The sequence below is a fragment of the Botrytis byssoidea genome (assembly GCF_014898295.1).
Source record: "Botrytis byssoidea strain MUCL 94 chromosome Unknown BBYS_005, whole genome shotgun sequence".
In the NCBI taxonomy this organism is placed as follows: domain Eukaryota; kingdom Fungi; phylum Ascomycota; class Leotiomycetes; order Helotiales; family Sclerotiniaceae; genus Botrytis; species Botrytis byssoidea.
In genome coordinates, this window is record NW_024065846.1 from 808,724 (window position 1) to 829,831 (window position 21,108).

The 21,108-nt window shown below is 43.0% G+C and overlaps 5 protein-coding genes across 5 annotated transcripts; 3 read left to right on the forward strand and 2 right to left on the reverse strand.

Moving 5' to 3' along the window:
* The first annotated feature begins 473 nt into the window (after positions 1-473).
* EAE97_003060 (uncharacterized protein) lies at positions 474-1,596 on the forward strand. The gene is made up of 3 exons (XM_038873572.1): positions 474-718; positions 777-1,098; positions 1,155-1,596. Exons 1-3 carry the CDS (start codon positions 657-659, stop codon positions 1,161-1,163), a joined length of 393 nt encoding a protein of 130 aa, XP_038735435.1. The 5' UTR covers positions 474-656; the 3' UTR covers positions 1,164-1,596.
* An 895-nt stretch (positions 1,597-2,491) lies between these two features.
* Positions 2,492-3,676, forward strand: EAE97_003061 (uncharacterized protein; the record flags this gene model as incomplete). The annotated part of the gene is made up of 2 exons (XM_038873573.1): positions 2,492-2,726; positions 3,018-3,676. 2 exons carry the CDS (start codon positions 2,492-2,494, stop codon positions 3,674-3,676), a joined length of 894 nt encoding a protein of 297 aa, XP_038735436.1.
* A 525-nt stretch (positions 3,677-4,201) lies between these two features.
* Positions 4,202-5,532, reverse strand: EAE97_003062 (uncharacterized protein; the record flags this gene model as incomplete). The annotated part of the gene is made up of 2 exons (XM_038873574.1): positions 4,202-4,928; positions 4,988-5,532. The coding sequence occupies 2 exons, from the start codon at positions 5,530-5,532 to the stop codon at positions 4,202-4,204; spliced, it is 1,272 nt and encodes a 423-aa protein (XP_038735437.1).
* Positions 5,533-9,220: 3,688 nt separating this feature from the next.
* Positions 9,221-9,525, reverse strand: EAE97_003063 (uncharacterized protein; the record flags this gene model as incomplete). The annotated part of the gene is made up of 2 exons (XM_038873575.1): positions 9,221-9,352; positions 9,448-9,525. The coding sequence occupies 2 exons, from the start codon at positions 9,523-9,525 to the stop codon at positions 9,221-9,223; spliced, it is 210 nt and encodes a 69-aa protein (XP_038735438.1).
* A 4,940-nt stretch (positions 9,526-14,465) lies between these two features.
* On the forward strand, positions 14,466-16,672 carry EAE97_003064 (uncharacterized protein; the record flags this gene model as incomplete). Its single annotated transcript, XM_038873576.1, has 5 exons — positions 14,466-15,171; positions 15,228-15,287; positions 15,359-15,369; positions 15,523-16,014; positions 16,064-16,672. 5 exons carry the CDS (start codon positions 14,466-14,468, stop codon positions 16,670-16,672), a joined length of 1,878 nt encoding a protein of 625 aa, XP_038735439.1.
* Positions 16,673-21,108: the final 4,436 nt, after the last annotated feature.

Consider the following 21,108-nt stretch of genomic DNA (forward strand, 5'->3'; position numbering starts at 1 on the left):
CATACCAAAACATGTAAACCATACAATTGTCTGCGACAAGCGAGATATCCATGCCACAACACCAGTGTAACAATCATATCACAGATGATATCAACCTTAAAAGGTTCGATCAATCGCCACCTGGGCAAGTACAGAGACAGTAGCTACCTACCTATTGGTTAGTTAAAAGTGAATCAAGATTCGACAGCATGGACCCATGGGGGCGTACGACAGGAACAACAAGGAGATTTGCCATGGAACCGTGATAGATTGCAGCCCCAATCGCATCAACGAATCGCCTCATTCCCGTGAATTCTTTCCAATTCCTCATTCAAATTATGGAAGAGATGAGTATTGGAGACGGTAGAGCTTGTCAATATCCGCTTAGTGGGTCGAGGAGATTCACTTTGTGGGTCGACAGGGGAATCGTTATCAAAGGGGGGAATAACCCGGGATATCAGCTTTGATGGCCTTTATACCTGACAATTAGACGCGTGTATATATGACGCTGCCGTTCGTCTTCAGTTCACCTTTTTCTTTTTTTCTGTATCCATCGATCAGTTACACTCATTTACAATATAGTAATCACACATTCATTTAAAAAACAATCAATCTCTTCAAAATCCAAACACCTTCTCCAAACCAAAAACCAACCCAAAAAACTTCAATCTATCAAAATGCAGTTCAACATCCTCGCCCTTACCGTTGCCGCCATGGCCTCCGTCGCAGTCGCCACTGAGTAAGTTCTTCCGACTTCGAAAATTTAGATCGAACTTCAATATTAACAACATTCATAGGACTGTCACCGTCTACGCTTGCCCAAGCTCCACTGGTCTCTCCGGCTCTGCTGCCACCGCTGGTGCTTCCTCTGGATCCTCTGCTGGAGAATCTTCCGGCATCACCTCCGGTTCCACTGGATCTTCCTCCAGTGAATCCTCCGGCCTCACCTCCAACCCATCTGGTGTTGCTGCCCCATCCGGTGTTGCCGCCCCAACTGCCTCCTCCGGTGTCGTTACCTCCCCATCTGGAACCAGCTCCCCAATTGCTTACGCTACTGGTGCTGCTGGTCACATCCAAGTTTCCGCTTTCGGAATGGTTGTTGCTGGTGCCGTTGCTCTTGTATGTTCTCAACCCACAACCTCTCATCTCTAACATGAAACTAATCCATAAGCTAGCTCATCTAAATTCTTTAATCGAGCATCGAAAGGCGTCTGGATCATTAACGATGGCGTCTTCAATTCTTTCGATAATTTGGCCTAACGACGTATCTTTTTCTTTCGTGATCCAGCGACGATATACCCTGACGTGTGATCTACACTTGTGGCGCAAGTTGGATGGCTAATTTGGTTCAATTACGGAGCTGCTGGATTTTTGCAGAGGATGTGGATGATGCTTTGACATCGACTTCTCTTGTACATATGATACTTCATTGCAAGCATATTAAATCAACAAGACTACGTCGATTTCTTGAGCTGTGAATACTACAAATCAATAATAAAATAATCTCTCGGTTCATTGTGAACTTCATGGAAATTTTTCTTTTTTCACTGTTCGAGTCCCATAGTTGAGGTGATTTTTTTTGCAACTTGGCGTCTGGGGATCTTCGAAGTCCCGACGAGCACCCACAATTTCCATTCATATCCGTTCCAGATATACACAGCGGTACTCTACCTGGAGCTCTCTGAAATCATAATATGATAGGCTGAAGCAACCCACAACTTTCGTATGGACACTATGTACCTACGCACATCACAACCTCGACCAAACACATCCGCAACATACCATCGTTCCAAACAAATAACAGCAATTAATCTAGATATGCCAAGGATTCACACTAAGCCGAAGACAAAAGATGCAGGAGTACTATTCTCCATGAATATTGATAGCTACCTAAGATAATTCATAAGCTTATCTCTACATATTTGCCTTACCTAGGTACCTAGGTAGTCTTCAGTCCGTTGATTAGGTTAATCACTTTACCTTCATCAAGACCACCACAGCTCTCCGCTGCAGCGGCTCTTTTATCTCTTGGGGTTTAGAGATTCCTATCCATCAAGCAACATCATAAGTACTAGGGTCTTTGATCATTGAACATTACTGCTGTCCAATCTGCTATCCACGTAACATATTCCGTAGCTCCCATGTCTTGGGAAATAACATATGAACCTATTGCTATCTACCTTTACGATTCCATCAGTCATGAATCAGCGAGTTCGTGTTAAATGGTTGCATTTAATTGACCTAGAAAGCATTTATCCATACTTATCATATCGCAGGTGTGTAGGTAGGCGTGGTAGGTAGGTATATATGGCAAGTTAGGAAGAAAAGGGGAGGAAATGAAGTTACCAAATTTCCCTGCACGGTCGTGACTGTCAGCCCCAGCCAAGAAAAAACCCCTAGCGAGCCTCGCCCAAAATTCCCGTCTCCAAAGCTAAGCTTCCTCATGCACATGTAAATCAAAGCAAAATATCTCCATCTCCTTTTCCACCATACCACACACCACACCACCAAAATGGCACAACCACTCCCCCGATTCTCGCGTCGATTTCTTCAACAATCTTCGCCCTTTCAATCTCTCCCACGCACACGCAGTTTCCGTCCTCAGTTCCATGCGAATGCCAAATCTACGAGAGGTTACTCAACAGGAGGACCTAGTAAAAGTCCATTGAAGATCTGGCCTTTTGTTGCTATTACATTGGTGGGAAGTGGTGCTTATGCGATGATGGTTAGGAGTAGAGCTGGTACTGGTATGTTATGTGTTCTCCTTGCTATTGGGTGTGGATAACTGGAGTGAATGCGATTGGAAGATTGGATGGGGACAACACATGGGATTGATGCTCTTGCTTGAATGGATCTGAGGGCCGCTTTAAGTCTTGGTGTATGACCATGAGTCCATCACCGAAATCACTTCATCTCATGCATCCGCTCATTATCCATGATCCATCTATCCACCCATCTACCAAAATTCCCTTTCCCTTTCCCACTACTTCCCTTACCATATTCAGCAGCAACTCATCTCTAACATCCCAAACCACCAGACATGGCCCCTCCAACTCCCCAACTCCCTTCTCCCCCAAAACCAACACCAACCTTCTCTCCCGAAAAAGTAACCATCCTCTTCGTTCTCGGCGGTCCAGGAGCCGGGAAAGGTACTCAATGCGCCAACCTCGTCCGAGACTACAACTTTACCCATCTCTCCGCCGGGGATCTACTACGAGCTGAGCAAGAGCGTCCCGGCTCTGAATTCGGAGAAATGATTAAAGATTACATCAAGAACGGTCTTATAGTCCCCATGGAAGTAACAGTTCAACTGCTCGAAAACGCCATGACGGAAGTCATTTCCAAATCCCCCACTGGAACTGGGAAGTTCTTGATCGATGGATTTCCACGCAAATTAGATCAAGCGCATAAATTTGAAGATACAGTTTGTAAAGGAAGATATGTGTTGTTCTACGATTGCCCCGAGGCGGAAATGCAAAGGAGATTGATGGAGAGGGGAAAGACTAGTGGCAGAACAGATGATAATGCTGAGAGCATTCAGAAGCGTTTCAAGGTTTTCATAGAGACGAGTATGCCGGTTGTGGATTATTTTGATAAGCAGGGCAGAGTAATCAAGCTCGATGCTACAAAGACCCCAGAGGGGGTTTATGAGGAGACTAGGAAGAAGTTGGAGGAGAAGTTGGGAAAGACATTTTGAGAAGGGTCGCGGATACACAGGTTTTGGAAGTCGGGGATATGGAAATGGATATAGGTAGATTGCATAGGAGGGAGTTTGATAGATATATGGGAGCAGGCAAGGAGGGTATAATCCGGAATAAAGATCAGGAAAGTAAAAAAATACCTCATACAGAGTATGGAAAAAGGCATACAGCAGCAAATAACAAACATATAATACGAATCAGGGATTGACATCCTTCATTCTCGTTAAGATTCGATACTTTTAGAAATCATAAACATCAGGCATGTTCAAATGTACATCTCATTCGATATGTAGATTTCTATTCTTAATCTTCTTTTCACTTCACGCCCTTTTCATGGCTTCATATCGTGGCTTCATCGTGAACATGAAAATAATGGATGTTCTCCTACACCATTACCAGATGCTAATGCAAACCATTGCCTTGCTTGCCACTGTACAAACATCTAAGAACGCCGACGAAACGAGGAACCTTTTTTTTTAGACCAATCCATGAATTAATAACAGCTTTCATGAGTTGATGTCCTAATCAGTACCCATCTCTACCATGTTATCACTTCTTCGTCCAGCTCTCATCCCCTGAGTACCAGAAACCTTCTTATCAGCCTCTTGGATTTCTTTCTCCTTTTGAGTTTCAGCAGCTTGTCTCTCCCTGCTGATAACCTCCTTTACGCCTCTCAAGCTCTCCTTCCATTGATCCAACCTCGTGGCAACCTCACGCCATTGCTTCTCTCCAAATACACGGTATGTGGTTCTGTGAATAAGGAAAATTTGCTTCTGTTGTGATAATTTGCCCTCAACCAAACCAGCTCTGATAACGTCGATAACCCACATCTCAACATCTTCAGGTGCGACTTGCAATGCTTTGGAAATGCGCTTGTATTCGAGTTCGCGGGTATGGGTCGAGGCAGCCAAGCTAGCCAAGGTCAAGAGCCGCATCTTACGATGCAACTTGCTGTTGTCCAAGTTCTCTTTCTCGACGAAACCATCGTGCTCGTCTTGGAAATCATTGTAGTCCTCAAGCTCCTTCTCGGCGAAAATTTCAAGGAGTTCAGAGTAGATTGCGTGGGAATCGCTCAAGGCTTGAACGGCGGGGAGGGAAGTAAGATCGTGGAAGTCGAAATGGGTGTTGGAGAGAATTGCGGTTCTTAATGCTTTAATGGCGAGTTTCTGAGCCGATTCGGAAGCAATAGCTTTCTCATCTTTGCCATCGAAAGTTCGGAGAGCTTTGAGAATATATTGGTATGATTCCCTAAACGTAGTAAGATTAGTAAAATATACTCGAGTGACTGAGATTGACTTCAAACGTACTCCTCCTCGCCGGAATCATCTGCCACTTCTGCGATCATTTCGAAAAGTTTTCTTTGCTCCTCCTCCTCAATCTGCCATTCAATAATCCAAGTGTCCAATTTCTTCAACTGTGGTCGCAACATTTCGTAGTTTCCACTGTTCTTAATGAGCTTAAGAACAGCTTGGAAGACATTAAATCTGGTCTCATTATCTGGTTGTAAAAGGTTGAAGATGGTTGTCAGAACATTCAGCGCGAGGCCTGGTCCATTCAAAGGTGATGTAGTAATTGGCTTTGCGAGGTTGTCGCAAATTCTAGGCAGATACATGTTGATATTTGGAGACTGGTTGCAGAGGTAGACCAATAGGTTGTATGCGGCAGTAAATTCTTTCTCTGGGGATGAGTTCAACTTTTCCGAAGCAGTGACAAGTTTCTTTAAAGCTTCATCCTTTTGTTTTCCTGCGAGGAGGGGTTGAACTTCTGGGCCGATTTCAAGGTATTCGGCCAGCTCTTGTGCCAAATCCTCGAAAGTGCCATCGATGAAGACTTGCTGCGTCGCGGGCGCCATATTTGCAGAAATGATCGAAATGTGGTTGAGGCGGGGAGGTTGGGGTCTTCGATGGGGTAAAAATTACGATTCTTGAAGTTGTCGGTATCAAAATGTTCTCTTTCTCTTGTGGGATGCGCTAACCGAGGGGCTAGTACGGCGATATTTTTACGACACATATCGGTATCAGTACGTACGAATGTCAATGGGTACTTGAAAGAGACAAAGAATGAACAATCATGAGATTGTACAAGATCAAGATGGATATAAAGAGAAGAGTGAGTTGTCACAATTTTGATTTGTACGCCTACTATTTGCTGCCATGTTCATTTTCATTCCGTAGCCTAGTGGCGAGGATATGAGCGAAATTCTAAGAAACTGCTTGAAGTACCTAAAATCATTAATTAATTTCGAAAATTATAATGAAAAGATTCCAAATCTTCTCAGTTAATTAGGATACGATTTAAATATTGAGGAAATTTCACTCCGTGAGAAGAATCGTCCATAAGTTCATAGTTCGAAGCTCAAAGCCAATTCAAAAAATGCAGAGAATCCAAGTGGGTTCATCAATGGCTTCCGGTGAACTTTGTTTCCGGTGACCCTTGGGAAATCTTCCTGTGTGAGACTGCTTTCAAATGGACCTTCACATTATTACTTCTAATGAAGACAATGTTGCAAGCTCTCGTTGGTCTCGCATTTGTCAACCTGTGTTAAATTGTACAGCACGGGCATATGTTTATGCCTCCTGTCGGCGAAATCGAGCATGCCGAATTTGTAGCAGGAATTCTCAAGTAATTCGTGTGGATTTGTAAACGAGTACTGTACCTTTCACTTTTCCGACTCTGCCATACTTTGCATGCCTAATATGCTACTTTCTCTGACAGAGGTGTTCGAACTTCTTGGTGCTGTCGTCAAAGGCATTAACGAATGAATACCTACGTTATACTGCCTTCACAAATCTTCGGAAACTGAAATTCTAGAGTATCACCAGTTCGGTCTTTTACTTAATCGAGATGGAATCTCAACATCATGCCCACACTGTTGTGCTCATCGATGGTGTATACCCCAATCTCTTCGAATACGTTACTCAGAAAATTAGACTATCGATACTCTACCAAGCCTGGGGGTAAATGTGCTAACTATGCAAAGATTGTTTAGGGAGTGGTTAAAATTTGAACTTTCCGTTTCAGTTCTTGCGTACACTTCTTTGCAGATATTAGTGACCCTTTATTTTTATAACCAAATGTTTTTACAACATTTTACGGAGATGTGAGATATTCGGTATGTGGAGGACCCGTTCCTAGTCAACCCTTATTGGACATACCCAATGATAGAATCAGGCGAGCACAGGGATTTTTGTACAAAGTGGGTTCTAAGCTGGTTCACAGGAACAGAAGAGAAGAAATTGGAATGCCTATTTGTCACCCAGAACCCCTATGAGCATCAAAAGCGATTTCCTCTCCTATTGAAACCTTATCTGAAACTAACCACTAGTTATTTGTATTCACTTCTTCAGATGGAGATGTCTTTCCTACTCAATAGTTCACATCAATGATTCCAAGTGGTATCGGACCTCATCAAACGTTCACCGCGGAAAGGTCTCATTGGGAAATGCGTGATAAGGATCTATTGAGGTTTCTCGATTCCAATATTTTCGTTTAAGAAGGCCTTGTACCAGGTAGCTAGAAGTGGGTTTTATGTTTAGCTTTCGCTGCAAGGTGTACTTATAGTTATTTCCAAATAGTATCTCGAACATGTATTATGTGATGATTTGTTTCCAGACGAACAATGAAGAATTTTAAGAGTAAGTAAGGTTGTGGTTCTATTGGCAAATTTTCAACTGCCAAATGCTTAATGTCATTCCGACGAAGAAAATGTATAAGCTAACAATAATCGCTGGACTTTTTCTCTTGTCATCAATTTCACACGTACTACACCTTATAACCAATCGATATGGTTATGCGCGCGTATGCGGCTGTATTATGCGCTTCTTCAGCATCACATAATTCCGGAAGATGAATAATTTTTGTGAAGACTATGCGTTTCGACCATACATGCACTAAGCGCCACAATCACCCATTGACAATAAATAGAGCGAGGGTCCTTTCATGGGCTAAACGGTTGCTGACATTTTATAGGATAGCATTGGTTGCTGGGTCATGTATCATGTTATTAGAGAGGTCTATCTTGCTGCTCTGTTGACCAAAGTTAGTGTCAAGACCCTCGTATCAGGTGTAAGCAAGACTAGAGGAAACAGTTCCGCATCGTGTATCCATCTTTCCCGCGATATAAACTAGGTACCTCAACTGAAACTTAAGGTGTTCAGAATATTCAGAGACATCAGGTTTGATGCCATGTTATATCGAGCACAAGAATACAGCTTCAGAATCCTTGCCCTCCGGACCATGTTTTCCTTGGTGAAATTGCCACGCTGCATATCCCACCAAAGCCAAAGTGACCTCGCTCAAAAGCTTGTAAAGCTTGTTGTTAGCCAAAGATTTGGCCTGTTCTCCCCATACACTTATGGAGATCATGCGAAAAGATCTGATTGTCTAGCGCTCAGTCAGTCCTAAGTGGACATCCAAGATCTTGCAATGATTCTCAATTGTATTCGGAGCCCGAGAGGCATCTTCTGCCTACAACAAGCTCGCTGGTTACCTTCAATTACCCTTGATAACACTGCTGCGAATGTCAGCTGTTATGAACTGAGTGATTTGTATTCGCTGAGATCATGGAATTTAAGTTCAGTTTGCCGCGTATGAGTGACTTGTAAGACGATTGTACTAACGGAATTGATAATTCATGTACGGGTGAATCAGATTTTGCTTAAGCCTTTGAGGATCACCTGGGCATGGTCTATACGATCCCAGTAAGATGGTAAGGAATGGTCGTCAGTGGTAGCGCTTTACGTCTTCCCCTAGTGCTGAGCGATAAGATAAGGTTTAGTGTGATGGTTCAGGACCTACGCGGCACTTGTTCTGATGCTATTGCATGTCTTTCAAGAACTGGAAGAAACAGATCGTCACTTCTGATTCTCAATGATATGAATATTTCCGAGGCCTTTTGGGAAAAGAAGGGTTGGTCATCGCTAATATATGAAACCGAGTGGACATAGTTGCTATGATAGAACTTTAAGTTTCAATAGAAGTCAATAAGTGCTTGTACGAAATTATGATGCGTAGCGAGGTTTCCCAGTCGAAGTACGATCACTCGATAGCAGAGGGTATACCAAGATACATATATTTCAAGATAACCAAGATGGATAGTTGATTTTGTAGACTTACGATGTTCATGTGTTTGATAGAAGTCTGGAGAGCTAAGATAGAGGCGGTTATAGACGGCGTCTACTGCCACTTGGAGATTGTAAGTATAGGAGGGTGACAAGTGGGGATGCCCGACTTGGCCTATTGTTGTTATCAGTTCCGCTGACATAGAGTTTTCAATGGAATTCACTATTCTCCTAAACATTCTCAACTTGTAGATGAAAACAGCGTTTGGATTTCTTTATAGTCGGAGATGCGACGCGATCCTGATGTCGATCTTTGTAGCTTGTTCGTTGGGTGTGGGGGGTCGGGTATGGATGCGTAAGACATTGAAGAGTGCCTAGATGCAACTATGCTTCGATGTTGATCCAATGAACTTGTCATATGTCCATAAACGGATATTGATATGCCCAAAACATGAGATTTACCAAGAATCAGATAAGCCTTTATTTATTATTTGAATCGTGATGCCTTTCAATCTCACTTGGGGTGGTCGAGATCGAGGATTTCAGAATCTGAATTTTGGTGGTGGGGTGAACTGTTGTGTGGCAAATTTCTGCAAACCCCGGATCATCGAGCTGGGAAACTATTTGTGACCACAGAAAAGGAGCTCCAAGGGCACCACAGGATATTTCTGGTGCTACGATGTCTGATTGCGGGATTCATATCTTACCGGAATACGTTTAAATCGTCGAGCTTTCAAGTTCTGGAAACCCGCAAACCCTAATGGTATCCTAAGGGTTGCCGGCATATTGAGGCTTCATGCTTTTCTCCAGAGCTGTTGAATTTTGCTGAATTGGTGCTGTGTTTCTGTGTTATGTTTCACAGCTAGTTGCGAGATTATGGGGCTTTAATAGCTAGAGGTCAAACCTTTTTCCGATGCAGCGAAGCAAACCTTGCAGTTACAGACAGTGCAATATTCATTTGCAATGCATGAAGTATGTTCTACTGCGATGTGACTTCTGGGAATCCACGCAAAGATAATTTACCGACTTCGCGGGAAGTGCCTCTCAAAAATATACGACTAGAATGAGAGTAATTAACGCCATCGGCGAAGGTGGGTCTCCTCCAAGCAAAAAACAATCATTGGGGGGCCGAGGCCCAGAGACAAGAACCATGGGTGCGACGGGAAAGATCCTGTCCAATGCCTTCGACGGAGAAAGCATACTCGGCCATGCACTCACAGCAGATGTGACATGCCCAATTTACGATAAATGACAAGTAGACTAGACTCGGAGTTGTACATCTTTGGGAGCCACCGAAACTTTTCCAGGTTGAACACCATGTTCACCTCCTCCATCTCTTATACTCACTGCTGGGGCTGGGGTATCCTCCAACAAGCTATGCCAACTTGGGGGTCGAGCTAGATCGTGCATGGGTGTCTTATAAGAGCACTGCTAAAGAGATATTCAGTCGGGTATCAGTGAGAGGACCAACGATATATGCTATGGGAGTTGCACTAGCCTAGTATAATACAGTCATGCGTGTTGGTAAAGGGTAAATTTCAAGAAACAACATGCGATATTTATCATGAGCCATCAAAGGAGACAGTAGAGGAGCCAGCGTTGTAGGCGGCAAACATCGAGTTGTCCAGGGACTTTGAACAAGCGATCTAGAACATGATTCTTATGTAGTGTGGCGATCAGAGCTAAATGGTTATGCTCTTTCTATAAATTGCGCAATCACTCACACCGTAAATTTAGCACTCATGAAGGTGCTAGTTGAGATCTTCAAAGATACCTAGCATCCTGGGAGATGGGGGAACTCAAATATGAAGTGGGCATTCTTTTGCTGTGATTTTCCTTACTCAAGTATCGACTGGGTATAATTGCGGGTATCTAGAAGGTTGGCACATGAAATGTACACATTTCCGAGACATACTTGTTAGAGACGCTAAGGTGAACTGTCCCCTGGAACCTTATGAAACCTCAAACAGACCCTTAAAATAGAGTACTCGGTACCTTCCTGGTGATGCAATAGAGTTACTTGATATACTTGGTATCTGCTTCCTCTACTCTACCGTCACTGAACGATGAATTCTTCTAACAGCACAGCAAACTTTAGTTGAACGTCAGTGGTCAATGTTCAATGGTCAACACCAACATCGATCATTAGCGTGTGCAACTGAAGCTCTTCTAGCCTTCAGGAGCGACACCGAGTGAGAAACCTCAGAACTAACAAGCTACCCTGACCTGGTCAGGGCTTAGCCATCCGTCAAACTTGACCTCCCTTCTTTGAGGGAAAGCACGGCACCTACAATGCTTGATAGAATGTTGATATCTTTTCTGTTAAAGCAGCATTGGGTGGCGAGGACTGTTTCGTCGGCAATATTTTGCTTTTCTCTGTTCAGGCAACGGCTCCTCTATAAATTTTACAACGTAGGATGATTGTGCATTTTCCCAAGTACGCCGGAGGTAAGCGGAAGTCACGATGAGAGTCTTCATGAGCTTCTATGGTGATCGTTTACTTGATAAGGCTGGTGCACTGTTGATCATTACTATACAAAAGGAGTTGTGTCTCAGCCCCAGTGTGGCGTAATTGACCATGATATTGGCAGCACCTAGGTATATTCCATGGTGATATACTTTTTACCTAGCTCACCTGGGAAGCCTCGGTATTACTGATGAAAACGTTACGAGAAGACGCACTTATCATGCTGGTGATGGGATGGGCTATTTTCAGTAACAACATGTCAATTACGTATAGGATTAAACCTTGCGTCGTTGATGAATACCGTCAGTCTTCAATTAGCTACAACCTAGGTATTACACGTTTCGCACAACTTATGTAGCTAGTTTCCATGGAAAAATGATGTTCGGGGAGAATACCGGTAGAATTACATCCCACCCAATATCCATACACCCGAAAGCATCCAATGATTGTATCGGAGTTGCGCCATTCGCTTCGGAGACCGGACCCCTTACCGAGAAGTTACTTTTCCAATCATGGTTTTGGACATCAATCCTTCTTTTTCTTCCCCACAATGACGATTCAGGGTCCATTTCCTTGGATCGATAACAAAAAGAGCAACTTCTTGATACTCAAGAAGAGACATCATCTCCAGTCTCAACCCTTCCTCCCACACAAGCAACACCGAATTGTATGCTTTTAATGATTTGCACATAGAGATCCTCAAGGATTGTTATCTAATAAAGTTTAAAAAAAGGTAGAAATCAGTCGATAATTACTTCTTTTCATTGAAGGGATGATATCAGCCGTTGACATTCATTGATATCCTTGAATAAATCTATTTCTAGTTCCGTCCATCTTTATCATATTCCGCACACTTGCATTTACTGTTTAACAAGCGGTTATTTGAAATAGTAACAACTATTAGGTAAGCCATTAAAAAGACTAGATGCTTCGGAATCGGTACTTGTGTAGTCTGTTAATAATTTGTATGTTGACAGAAATTTCAATACGCGGCTGTGGGTAGATGAAGGGGCTTGAGTCTTGATACGCTTAATAAAGCGAAGAAGCGGACACCACTTCCGCATTTGTTGAATTTTCACGTCGGAAAGAGAGGAACCTACCTGTAAGTTGGTTTGATTGGCCAAAAAGACAAAAACTCAAATCCAAACCATATGAAAAATTGCGCGCCATTCACACGCTATTTCATAGTGATGATGCCTAACATTTAGTCGTCCGTTGTCCGTCGTCCATCGTCCCCTCCATCCGTTCGGGGCTTTTGTTGTGATCGCAATAGGTAGAGCAAAAGAAAGTACGTTCTCTATGAATCTGGTACTATCAACCAATCGTAACTATGGTTTTTGAGATCAAACATGGCTATGACCTCAACTGATAACTTCTGTTCATTTGCAGAGTGGTGGAATAACCTGATGTAGCTCACTCACTCTGCTTTAGTACGTTTCGTAAGCCAATGATTCTTTTTCCTCGTACGAGCAATGATTTCATTGATTTTATCGGTGGCTTTATACACGTTCCATGCATCAAGCCACAACAAACTTTGCCTAGACACTTTTGTTGGATCTCCATACAGGTATTTCGTACCAGCCCAGAAAGCAGATACGGGGTCCGCACATCATTACTCAAGATATTTTTCGAGGATGGATCAAGACATATGAAATTATATTGATATGACTGTTGAAGATCTTTTCAAAAGAAAGAAAAAAGCCCCCAAAAATATCAATATTGATGCCTGTAGCGTCTAGACAGTATACCACGATGCCGGGTAATACTTGTATACCTCAGTACTTAAGTTTGAAGAATTGTCTATCTATTTAACTACTGAAACCTTTGCAGAAACTCCCGTTTGCATCAATATCCAATCAGTTTATTCGCCACTTCTTATACTAGCCGTGTTAACCTTACCAAGGTATACGCAAGTCTCCATCCTCAAGGGTTCTCCTGTACAGTAGAACGAAGTAGTGGTAGGCGAAGAACTCCTAGGCAAAATAAACTGCGTTCCTTCCCTTTTACAGTTTAGTCAATAATACTCGCTCGAACCATGGAATTCTACAAATCCCATGAAATTTTTACCATTTTTTAAAGCGGCCTTCAAGCTCAACAATCAATTTCCCATCATGGGTATCAGGCCAACTCCACCACAATAAGATGTTCGATTCTCCTTCCTTCTCTGCCCTAGATTTGGCTACCTGAACACTGGTCCCATGCCAAAAAAACATTACTCTACCATGCATGATTACAATCTAGAAAGCTAAAGCCAACACTATTTTGTCGTTATAACTTTAGATGGGTTTACAAACGACGTTGTGGCTTATAGATAATGCTTTTTCTTTCTCATGAGCAGACTTTACCGAATATACTTAGTGTTTTCGGTCTTCGTACTTTCTGAATTTCCTACCCGACAGTAGTGAGGGTCAATATCTACTTAGTACACGGGTGATATTTGCCTTCCTACATGTTCCTGACGATCTCTACCCTTTCTTCTGACGCTCAAGTCCCTACATCAAGACGAGACCACCGCCACAAAAACCGTTCCGACCCCCTTCATACCCCGCGTGGCCTTTGATTTCCAGCCGATAGACAGTCAACTTGAGATTAGACCTTATCTTTACAAATCTTTAGCGCTGCCTCATTCTATATTTTGTTCGTAACTCATTCAATAATTCTTCGATATTCTACAGCTCGACAAAGACATTCTGACAGGAGAGCAATCCACATATATTTCAACTGTCTGGAATCTTGGCACCGAGTTAATTTCACAGCTTCTCTGTACTACATTGCCTGTCCTTGTTGATCGACTGCATTCAAACATCCCGTCATTTTTCTATGCCCTTCCTCGCCCTGGGTTTGGACAGCTGCTTTAACTACTATCAACCTCTACCGAACGAGCCACGATTAGACCCTTGTTTTTGCCTCCTCCACACAATCTGATCAGCTTCCCATCGTGTAATCTCGAAGTACTGCCACACTCGCTACAAACTTTATATCGACTTTTACCATCCCGTGTTCGAATTGGCCTCGAACTCAAGGCTTCCTTCTGGACACTGTGTTATACTATATTTTATTCTAATTGAGCTTTCCGCATCAACTCTTCTTTCACCAACGAGTCACAATAAATCACCATTCTTTTCATCAACTACACTTACATTGCACACTTGCCTCGTACTTCAGTGGGTGATTGGCACGTGGAATCCCTTCTGACTCCCTGTCAATACTGACTTTGCATAGATCGGGGTTATCGTCAGAGCAGTCAACCATAAATCCATGGGAGACTCATCAGTTGTCGGGTCCAGATCAAACGATGGCGGATTCCCAGATACTTCACAAGTTCTAAGACAAGATGCTGCGCAGAATCCAGGAACTGAGTCTCAACAGGATAGCTCAAGGAAAGCTTCGAACAGACCCTCGCAGTTGACCAGCACTCCGTCGAACTATGCCCCGAACTTGGCATATTCTCAACATCCTATGTCGCATGCAACACCGGAATCTTTCAACATGACAACACTTAGTGTTACGCTTCCAGACGTGTCTTACCAGAATTATGGCCAACGATTTCCTCAAAGCCCCGGCGCTCCTCTGCCTTTTATGTATCATACGCAGTTCGCAAACCAAGGCATCTTAAGTCCTCCACCCACCGCTTCGTCATATAGTACCCCATACCAGACGCAATATGAAGGCTATGCGTCCAATCAGCAAATGCACCAACAGCATATGCATATGGCCGCGACCAACCATCAGTTCTATGTTGGTCAAGGATATATGGGACAGCCGCAACAATACCAAGCAGGGTCGCAATACTACGTACAGCCTGGTAGTTATGGACAGCAAGGCCAAATTTATACAGGAAATCAGATGGGAGTGCAATATCCACAGCGCGGTAGTTTCTCTGGGGAAAATAGACCTACGTCACAACATCGCAATGATTTATTCGTCAATGTGACGGGTCAGGTCGGGAAGTCTAATAGCGTTGGTAAGTTTTAGGCCTCTTAAAATGGCTTTTGAAACCCAATACTAAGCAAATCGTAGTCTCTAGTCCAACACAGTCATCGGTCGTCAGAGGACCTCCACGAAAGCCCCGCCAAAGTGGTATGTTTAATCTGATTCCTGGCTCGGATTTCATTTGAAAAAGGTTCCTAAAACTAATGAATTTGCGCTAGGACACGCGATCGTGAGCATAATTACTTTTTCCATTTCACATACCATATCGAAATTTATATACCCATCCTCATATGTTCCCTCGATTCTGCATTAAGCTTCAAACTTATTGGTTGAATTGGAAAGACCTCCTTGATTGGCAATAACTAACCTTTCTATGCTTTAGTGGATCGGCAATTTGCCACCCCAGACAGATCTCATGAGCCTCGTCCTTCACGTTTGCAAAGAGACTGTTGGCCTTGAGTCACTTTTTCTGATATCCAAGAGTAACTGCGCTTTTGCAAATTTCAAGGATGAGGCTGCATGTGTCGCAGCGCAACTCAAGATTCATGATTCGAGATTTCAAACCGTACGACTCGTCAGTCGTTTACGGAAAGCGTCTGTTGGAACTGTCGGGGGTGTTTCTGTTCCAACAGGCCCAGCAGCTTTGACACTTCCACAGCCATCACCAATTCCATCGATTGATTCAGAAAATGAAAAGGTTTCAAAAGCCGCCGATGAAAAGGCGCAGGACCCAGATAGGGATTCTCCACCTCTCACAAAGGATAAATTCTTCGTGGTCAAAAGTCTTACAGTTGAGGATCTAGAATTAAGCGTACGAAATGGAATTTGGGCAACTCAGACACATAATGAAGAAGCTTTGAATAAGGCATACCAGGTAATTTTAATCCGAACTTCAGCCGAGACATTCTAACATAAAACGACAGGCAGCAGATAATGTCTATCTCATATTCTCAGCGAATAAATCAGGCGAATATTTTGGGTACGCACGCATGATCTCACCCATCAACGAGGACCCAGCAGCAGCCATTGAATTTGCGCCCAAGGCCCAGGCGGTCGAAGATCCCGATCTTCCCAAGGCAATCTCGACGCCAGCATCTGAATTTGCACCCAAAGGACGCATTATCGATGATTCGGCTCGCGGAACAATTTTCTGGGAAGTCGAGCACGACGATTCTGAAGACGTAGAGGAAGATGATAGATCCCAAAGTGGCAAGAGCGATGTGGAAGGCGATGCGCCGTCAAAGGCCTGGGGTAAACCCTTCAAGCTTGAATGGATATCGACGACTCGATTGCCGTTCTATCGTACACGCGGACTTCGTAACCCGTGGAATTCAAATCGCGAAGTGAAGATCGCGAGGGATGGGACTGAGTTGGAAACGAGTATTGGAAAGAGATTGGTGGGGCTTTTTCATAGGGTTCCAAGTCCTGTTGTGCCCAGTTTGCCTCAGATGCAGGGAATGCCAATGCCGGTGCCGGTGCCCATCCAAATGATGCCTCCGGGTGGATATCAACAGATGCGTGCTTATAATTAAGATGAAAAGGGACGTTGATGTGGATATCACTCAGATTGGGTGTGGAAGATGACGTGGAAAAGTCTTTTCGTTTTTTGTGTTCATTTTTCGTGTTGGCTCGGGCGCCCTGCCCTTCTTCTTTCATTGTATGCATGCATGCTGTACAACGCACGTTAATATTCTCTTTTGATATGAAAGCTTTTCGATCGATGCGAATCATGCGATGCAGACGACTTACGAGTCACGATTATTACAAAAGCATAACATTGAGGTTAATATTTCAGAAAGAGTCGGATTGCTTGGCGAGGCGTCACACGAGTGTTGAGCGAGCGAGCGAGTCTTGCGATCATGATTTTGGTTTCGTACCTGTGCGATTTTTGTGGCATGTCTGTATACATACATGTAGCCATGTTGTATTAGCCAGGTTCTCATGTAGTTATTATCTAGAAACCCCTCAAATATTTCGCTGTAAATCCATTCAATCTGCGATATTCTTCGTTCCACTCCCTATATCTCTGCTTCAATTGTTTAACTGCATTCATTCATTCATTCCCAAAACTAATTTTTCATAGACATTACCCAAAGAAGTTTCTTCGGCAAAAAAGAAAAAAATGATGTCCAAATTTGCCACCCTACACTACCTAGGTATCCATAGACAATATCATCCATGCACCTAAGAGTCTTCCCCGCCAATTCGTATTACCTCCGCTCCGGCATTTCGCCAAACTCAAACTCAAAATCAAACACGATGACAAAGATGTAAAGATCAGACCATTTTTTGAAAGAAAGCTTATAATCAAGACGGAATATACCGATGAGATGAACAAAAACATAAACTTTATCGAATTGGAAGGGCGTAAGCGGCGCTCCCCCTTAAGAATTTTTTCGCTCGCTTATTTACATATTAACATTCAGATGCTTCGTAGTTGAATGACCGAATCGTAAATCACAGTCAGGTGTCAATTTAAATTCACATACAAATAATGAACGTGGCGAACTCTCCTTCTTATCAAATATATTGCGGCGGAGAATAAGATGTGGCTGTGATTCGTATGTCTGGGAGGGGAAGGGATTTGCAATTTGTGCGATTTGAGAGGGCGTGTAGGTCCACGCATGTGAACACTAGGTATGGGTGTGCGAATGATGAGTGGCGATTACTGGTGATTGTAGAACCACACTGGAGTAGGGCGTACAATTGTGTAGCATGCGATTCATCACATGCGAAAAGTGATTAATCAAGGTGTACACAGGCTCGCAGGCTAAGCTTTGTACGTTATGGTATAGCATGTCATTTATATATTTCTTAATTGTTCTAGATTGACATATTTGTGACATGGAGATCCGAACTACCGCCAAGATTCCCAGAGATTTGGCATATATATAATTAAAGTTTATTGCGGGAATAATTTCGCGTATATTACATGCAAGGGACACTCACACGGGATGGACTTGGGTCGGAGAAGAATAGGCTATTGGGAAATACACTCACCTCACAGGTGTCCTTTCTACCCAAAAGCCACGAATTAGAGCCATAAGATGGAGTGATAGTTGAGAAGTCTTTTCTAGACCAGCCATTTCGCGAGACACTCTATTGAACCATGAGGAAAAGTACTTTAGCATTCCGATCAAGAATTGTATGTGCTTGCGAAAAACCAGCCAACTCTTTGGGTCGAAGAAGCGAGAGGAGTTGATGCAAGATTACCATTCTCTCGCTTGGCAGTTGATCGAAAGATTACTGACTGAGCTTTCTACTGTTCCCTAATTTTTTCGAAGTCCTTCTTCTAGGAACTTGTTTTGTACGGATTCGATATTAGTAGATACTATCCCATCAATACGACGAACACATGCACTCTGGGAAAGTCAGCTTTACGTTTCAGGACTCAATTACTTTGAATTCTTATGACACCTTCTTACTACTCGATCCAAGTATGTGATTATAATTTGGATCGTTTGATGAAGCCAGAATAAACAACACAAAGAGCTCATTTGCCATGTAGAAAATAAAGTTAATCGTTTGTTTTAAAACGTATTCGCCTTTGGTGATTATGACTACTGAATTTACTACTTACTACACATGACTTACGAGGCTTCAATCCTCGACACCAAAACCATTTTTCGGTGCTATTGCCGTCGCGGGAATTCTGAGCCGAGAAATATCGATGGGTAGAATCGCTCTGTAATCATGTCATCTGAAGGCATCGAAGGAAAACTAGGTTGCTCAGTCATTCCGCACGGTTCTTGTATATCCTCGAGTATTCTTTACTTTCGTCGCAGATGCTATCGAAAATGCTTCTTCTAAATCCTCCGAACCGCAAATGCGTAACCCAGGGAGGGTTCGCAGGACTTCGATAATTATATGTGACTTTGCTATCTCAGCAGGCAAGATGGCTTTGCAGCGTAGCAGTCTGTTTATGGGAAAGAAGCGCATTGATATGTAATCTCCTTATTACGACTTTGAGAAGGCGAGAAACGATATGTTTCATCGGTATATTGCATGTACAGAAATCCAGATAAGGAGAACCCAAATCCCATCTCCGAGTTTGCGCGCTGGTATCGCAGATATCAGATAAGTACAAGGTAGAGACTATATATACGACAAATGGAATCTGGAACTGCGTGGTTCAAACCGCCGATTTTCCACTAAAGTTTTTATTAACCACCACGCAATCGTAATGATGCATACTGTAGAATAGTATCGAGAATCCATAACTCTAAACTCAATCTCGAAGATAGCATACGCTTCCGTGTATTCATTATTTTCCTCTTCTTGGTCCATTTATCATGCTGTGGCGCTCACAAACGACTTTACAAATGCTCCGCCAGTAAGATGATGGTTCCGGGAGTCTAACAGCGGCGAGGTAGCTTGGGTGCTTTCATTTAATGACTTGCACTCGCCTTCCTCACAAATTCTTCACTCTGTTTACACCTCTCTCGACACATATCTTTTAATATACTACATTCCCGTATTTATCTGCTATCCACTGAAACCTAGCTCTTCCCTACTATTGAAGCTTGTAGGGAGTGGATTTTGGCATGATCCCCTGATTTGAATCTCATTGTGTTTGACATTAAAGTAACTCTCAATTCTCAACATTGATTATCTCACGCAATGACTCAAAGCCTGCGGTATACAATATTGTATATCCATTGCCGAAATCGTCACGGATCTATTCTCGATGTTTCATACTCTATCCACCGAAGCACCACCATCAATCCACGTCAAATGTTCATACCCAGACTTGTTGCTACTATCACCGTCGTCAAAATTCATTTTAATATTCATCATTTGAGAACGAAGCAAGTATGTATCCCATACCAATAGAGTTTGTTTGGCTAACTGTGCAATATATATAAGATAAAAAGGGGAGTCGAGAAACCGTGTGGATTTGTTGCACCTCCTTGACTTTTATAGTGGTCGTTGGATGGAGATATGGTCATTACTACTTTCACCGAGATGACCAAGAAAAAGGCTTGACAGTAGTTTGCTTGGGATTTAGGGAATACATTGTGATCTTTAGGAAAGATGTTTTAATACATGGCTCACCAACACTGTGGATCTGGTGAACATTGTGTCTTTTCTTGACTCCAACTTTTCAAGTGGGGGCTTTGATGCTGGTATGCCCAAACGAAGGTTTCCGAGTAATCTTATGACAGATAGCACATTCTTTTAGGGTATGAAGACGTACCCCTGATGAGACATGCCATTTTCACACAAGAGGCGCATCAGGAGGTACCTCCGAAACACGTTGTACTCAGTGTTCCCACTCGATCGCCCCAATCTCCCTAGACAGTTTGAAGAACACAACGAACATATTAGCTACCTACCGGGAAAAATCATTGACTCGCAACCATTATTTGACCGGCGTACTTTAACTACCACCATACCTTCTGTTAAGCAGATCAATGGATACATTGCAAAATACAGTTGCAACCTAAGATGCATCCGACGCGAGATTTCAGAAGCACTCCGTATGTCTGGGAAATACCTGCTTCGCCGGCGTCGCATAGGCAACTCATATTCGCTGATTGATGGAAAAGACTTTCATGAGAAGAACTCAGTCTTGATACATTCTACTGTAGAAGTCGCAATAAAGTTGAGACTGCCAGAGAGAAATGATTTAAAGAGGATGAAGTATTTGAAGACATTTATGAAAGAAGGTATAGGAACTCTCACAGTCCCCAATGTGGTCATTTTGACAAATGAAGTCCTTGAATCAAGTCCTACCGCTCCCATCAATTCATGGAGTAAATATGATAACAGTAGGAGGGATCCAGATCGGACTAAGCCCGTCGTGGTTCAAAAAGACTCTTTTAGGGTAGAGGTTATGCATCACCTGTCCAAATAAATGTCATGGAGAAGATGCCGACTCGTAGGACTTTGCTCTATAATTATAAATATTAATTTGTGACTGTGCGCATATCGCAGAACTTCCGAAGTATGGACTTGAATCAAAAGA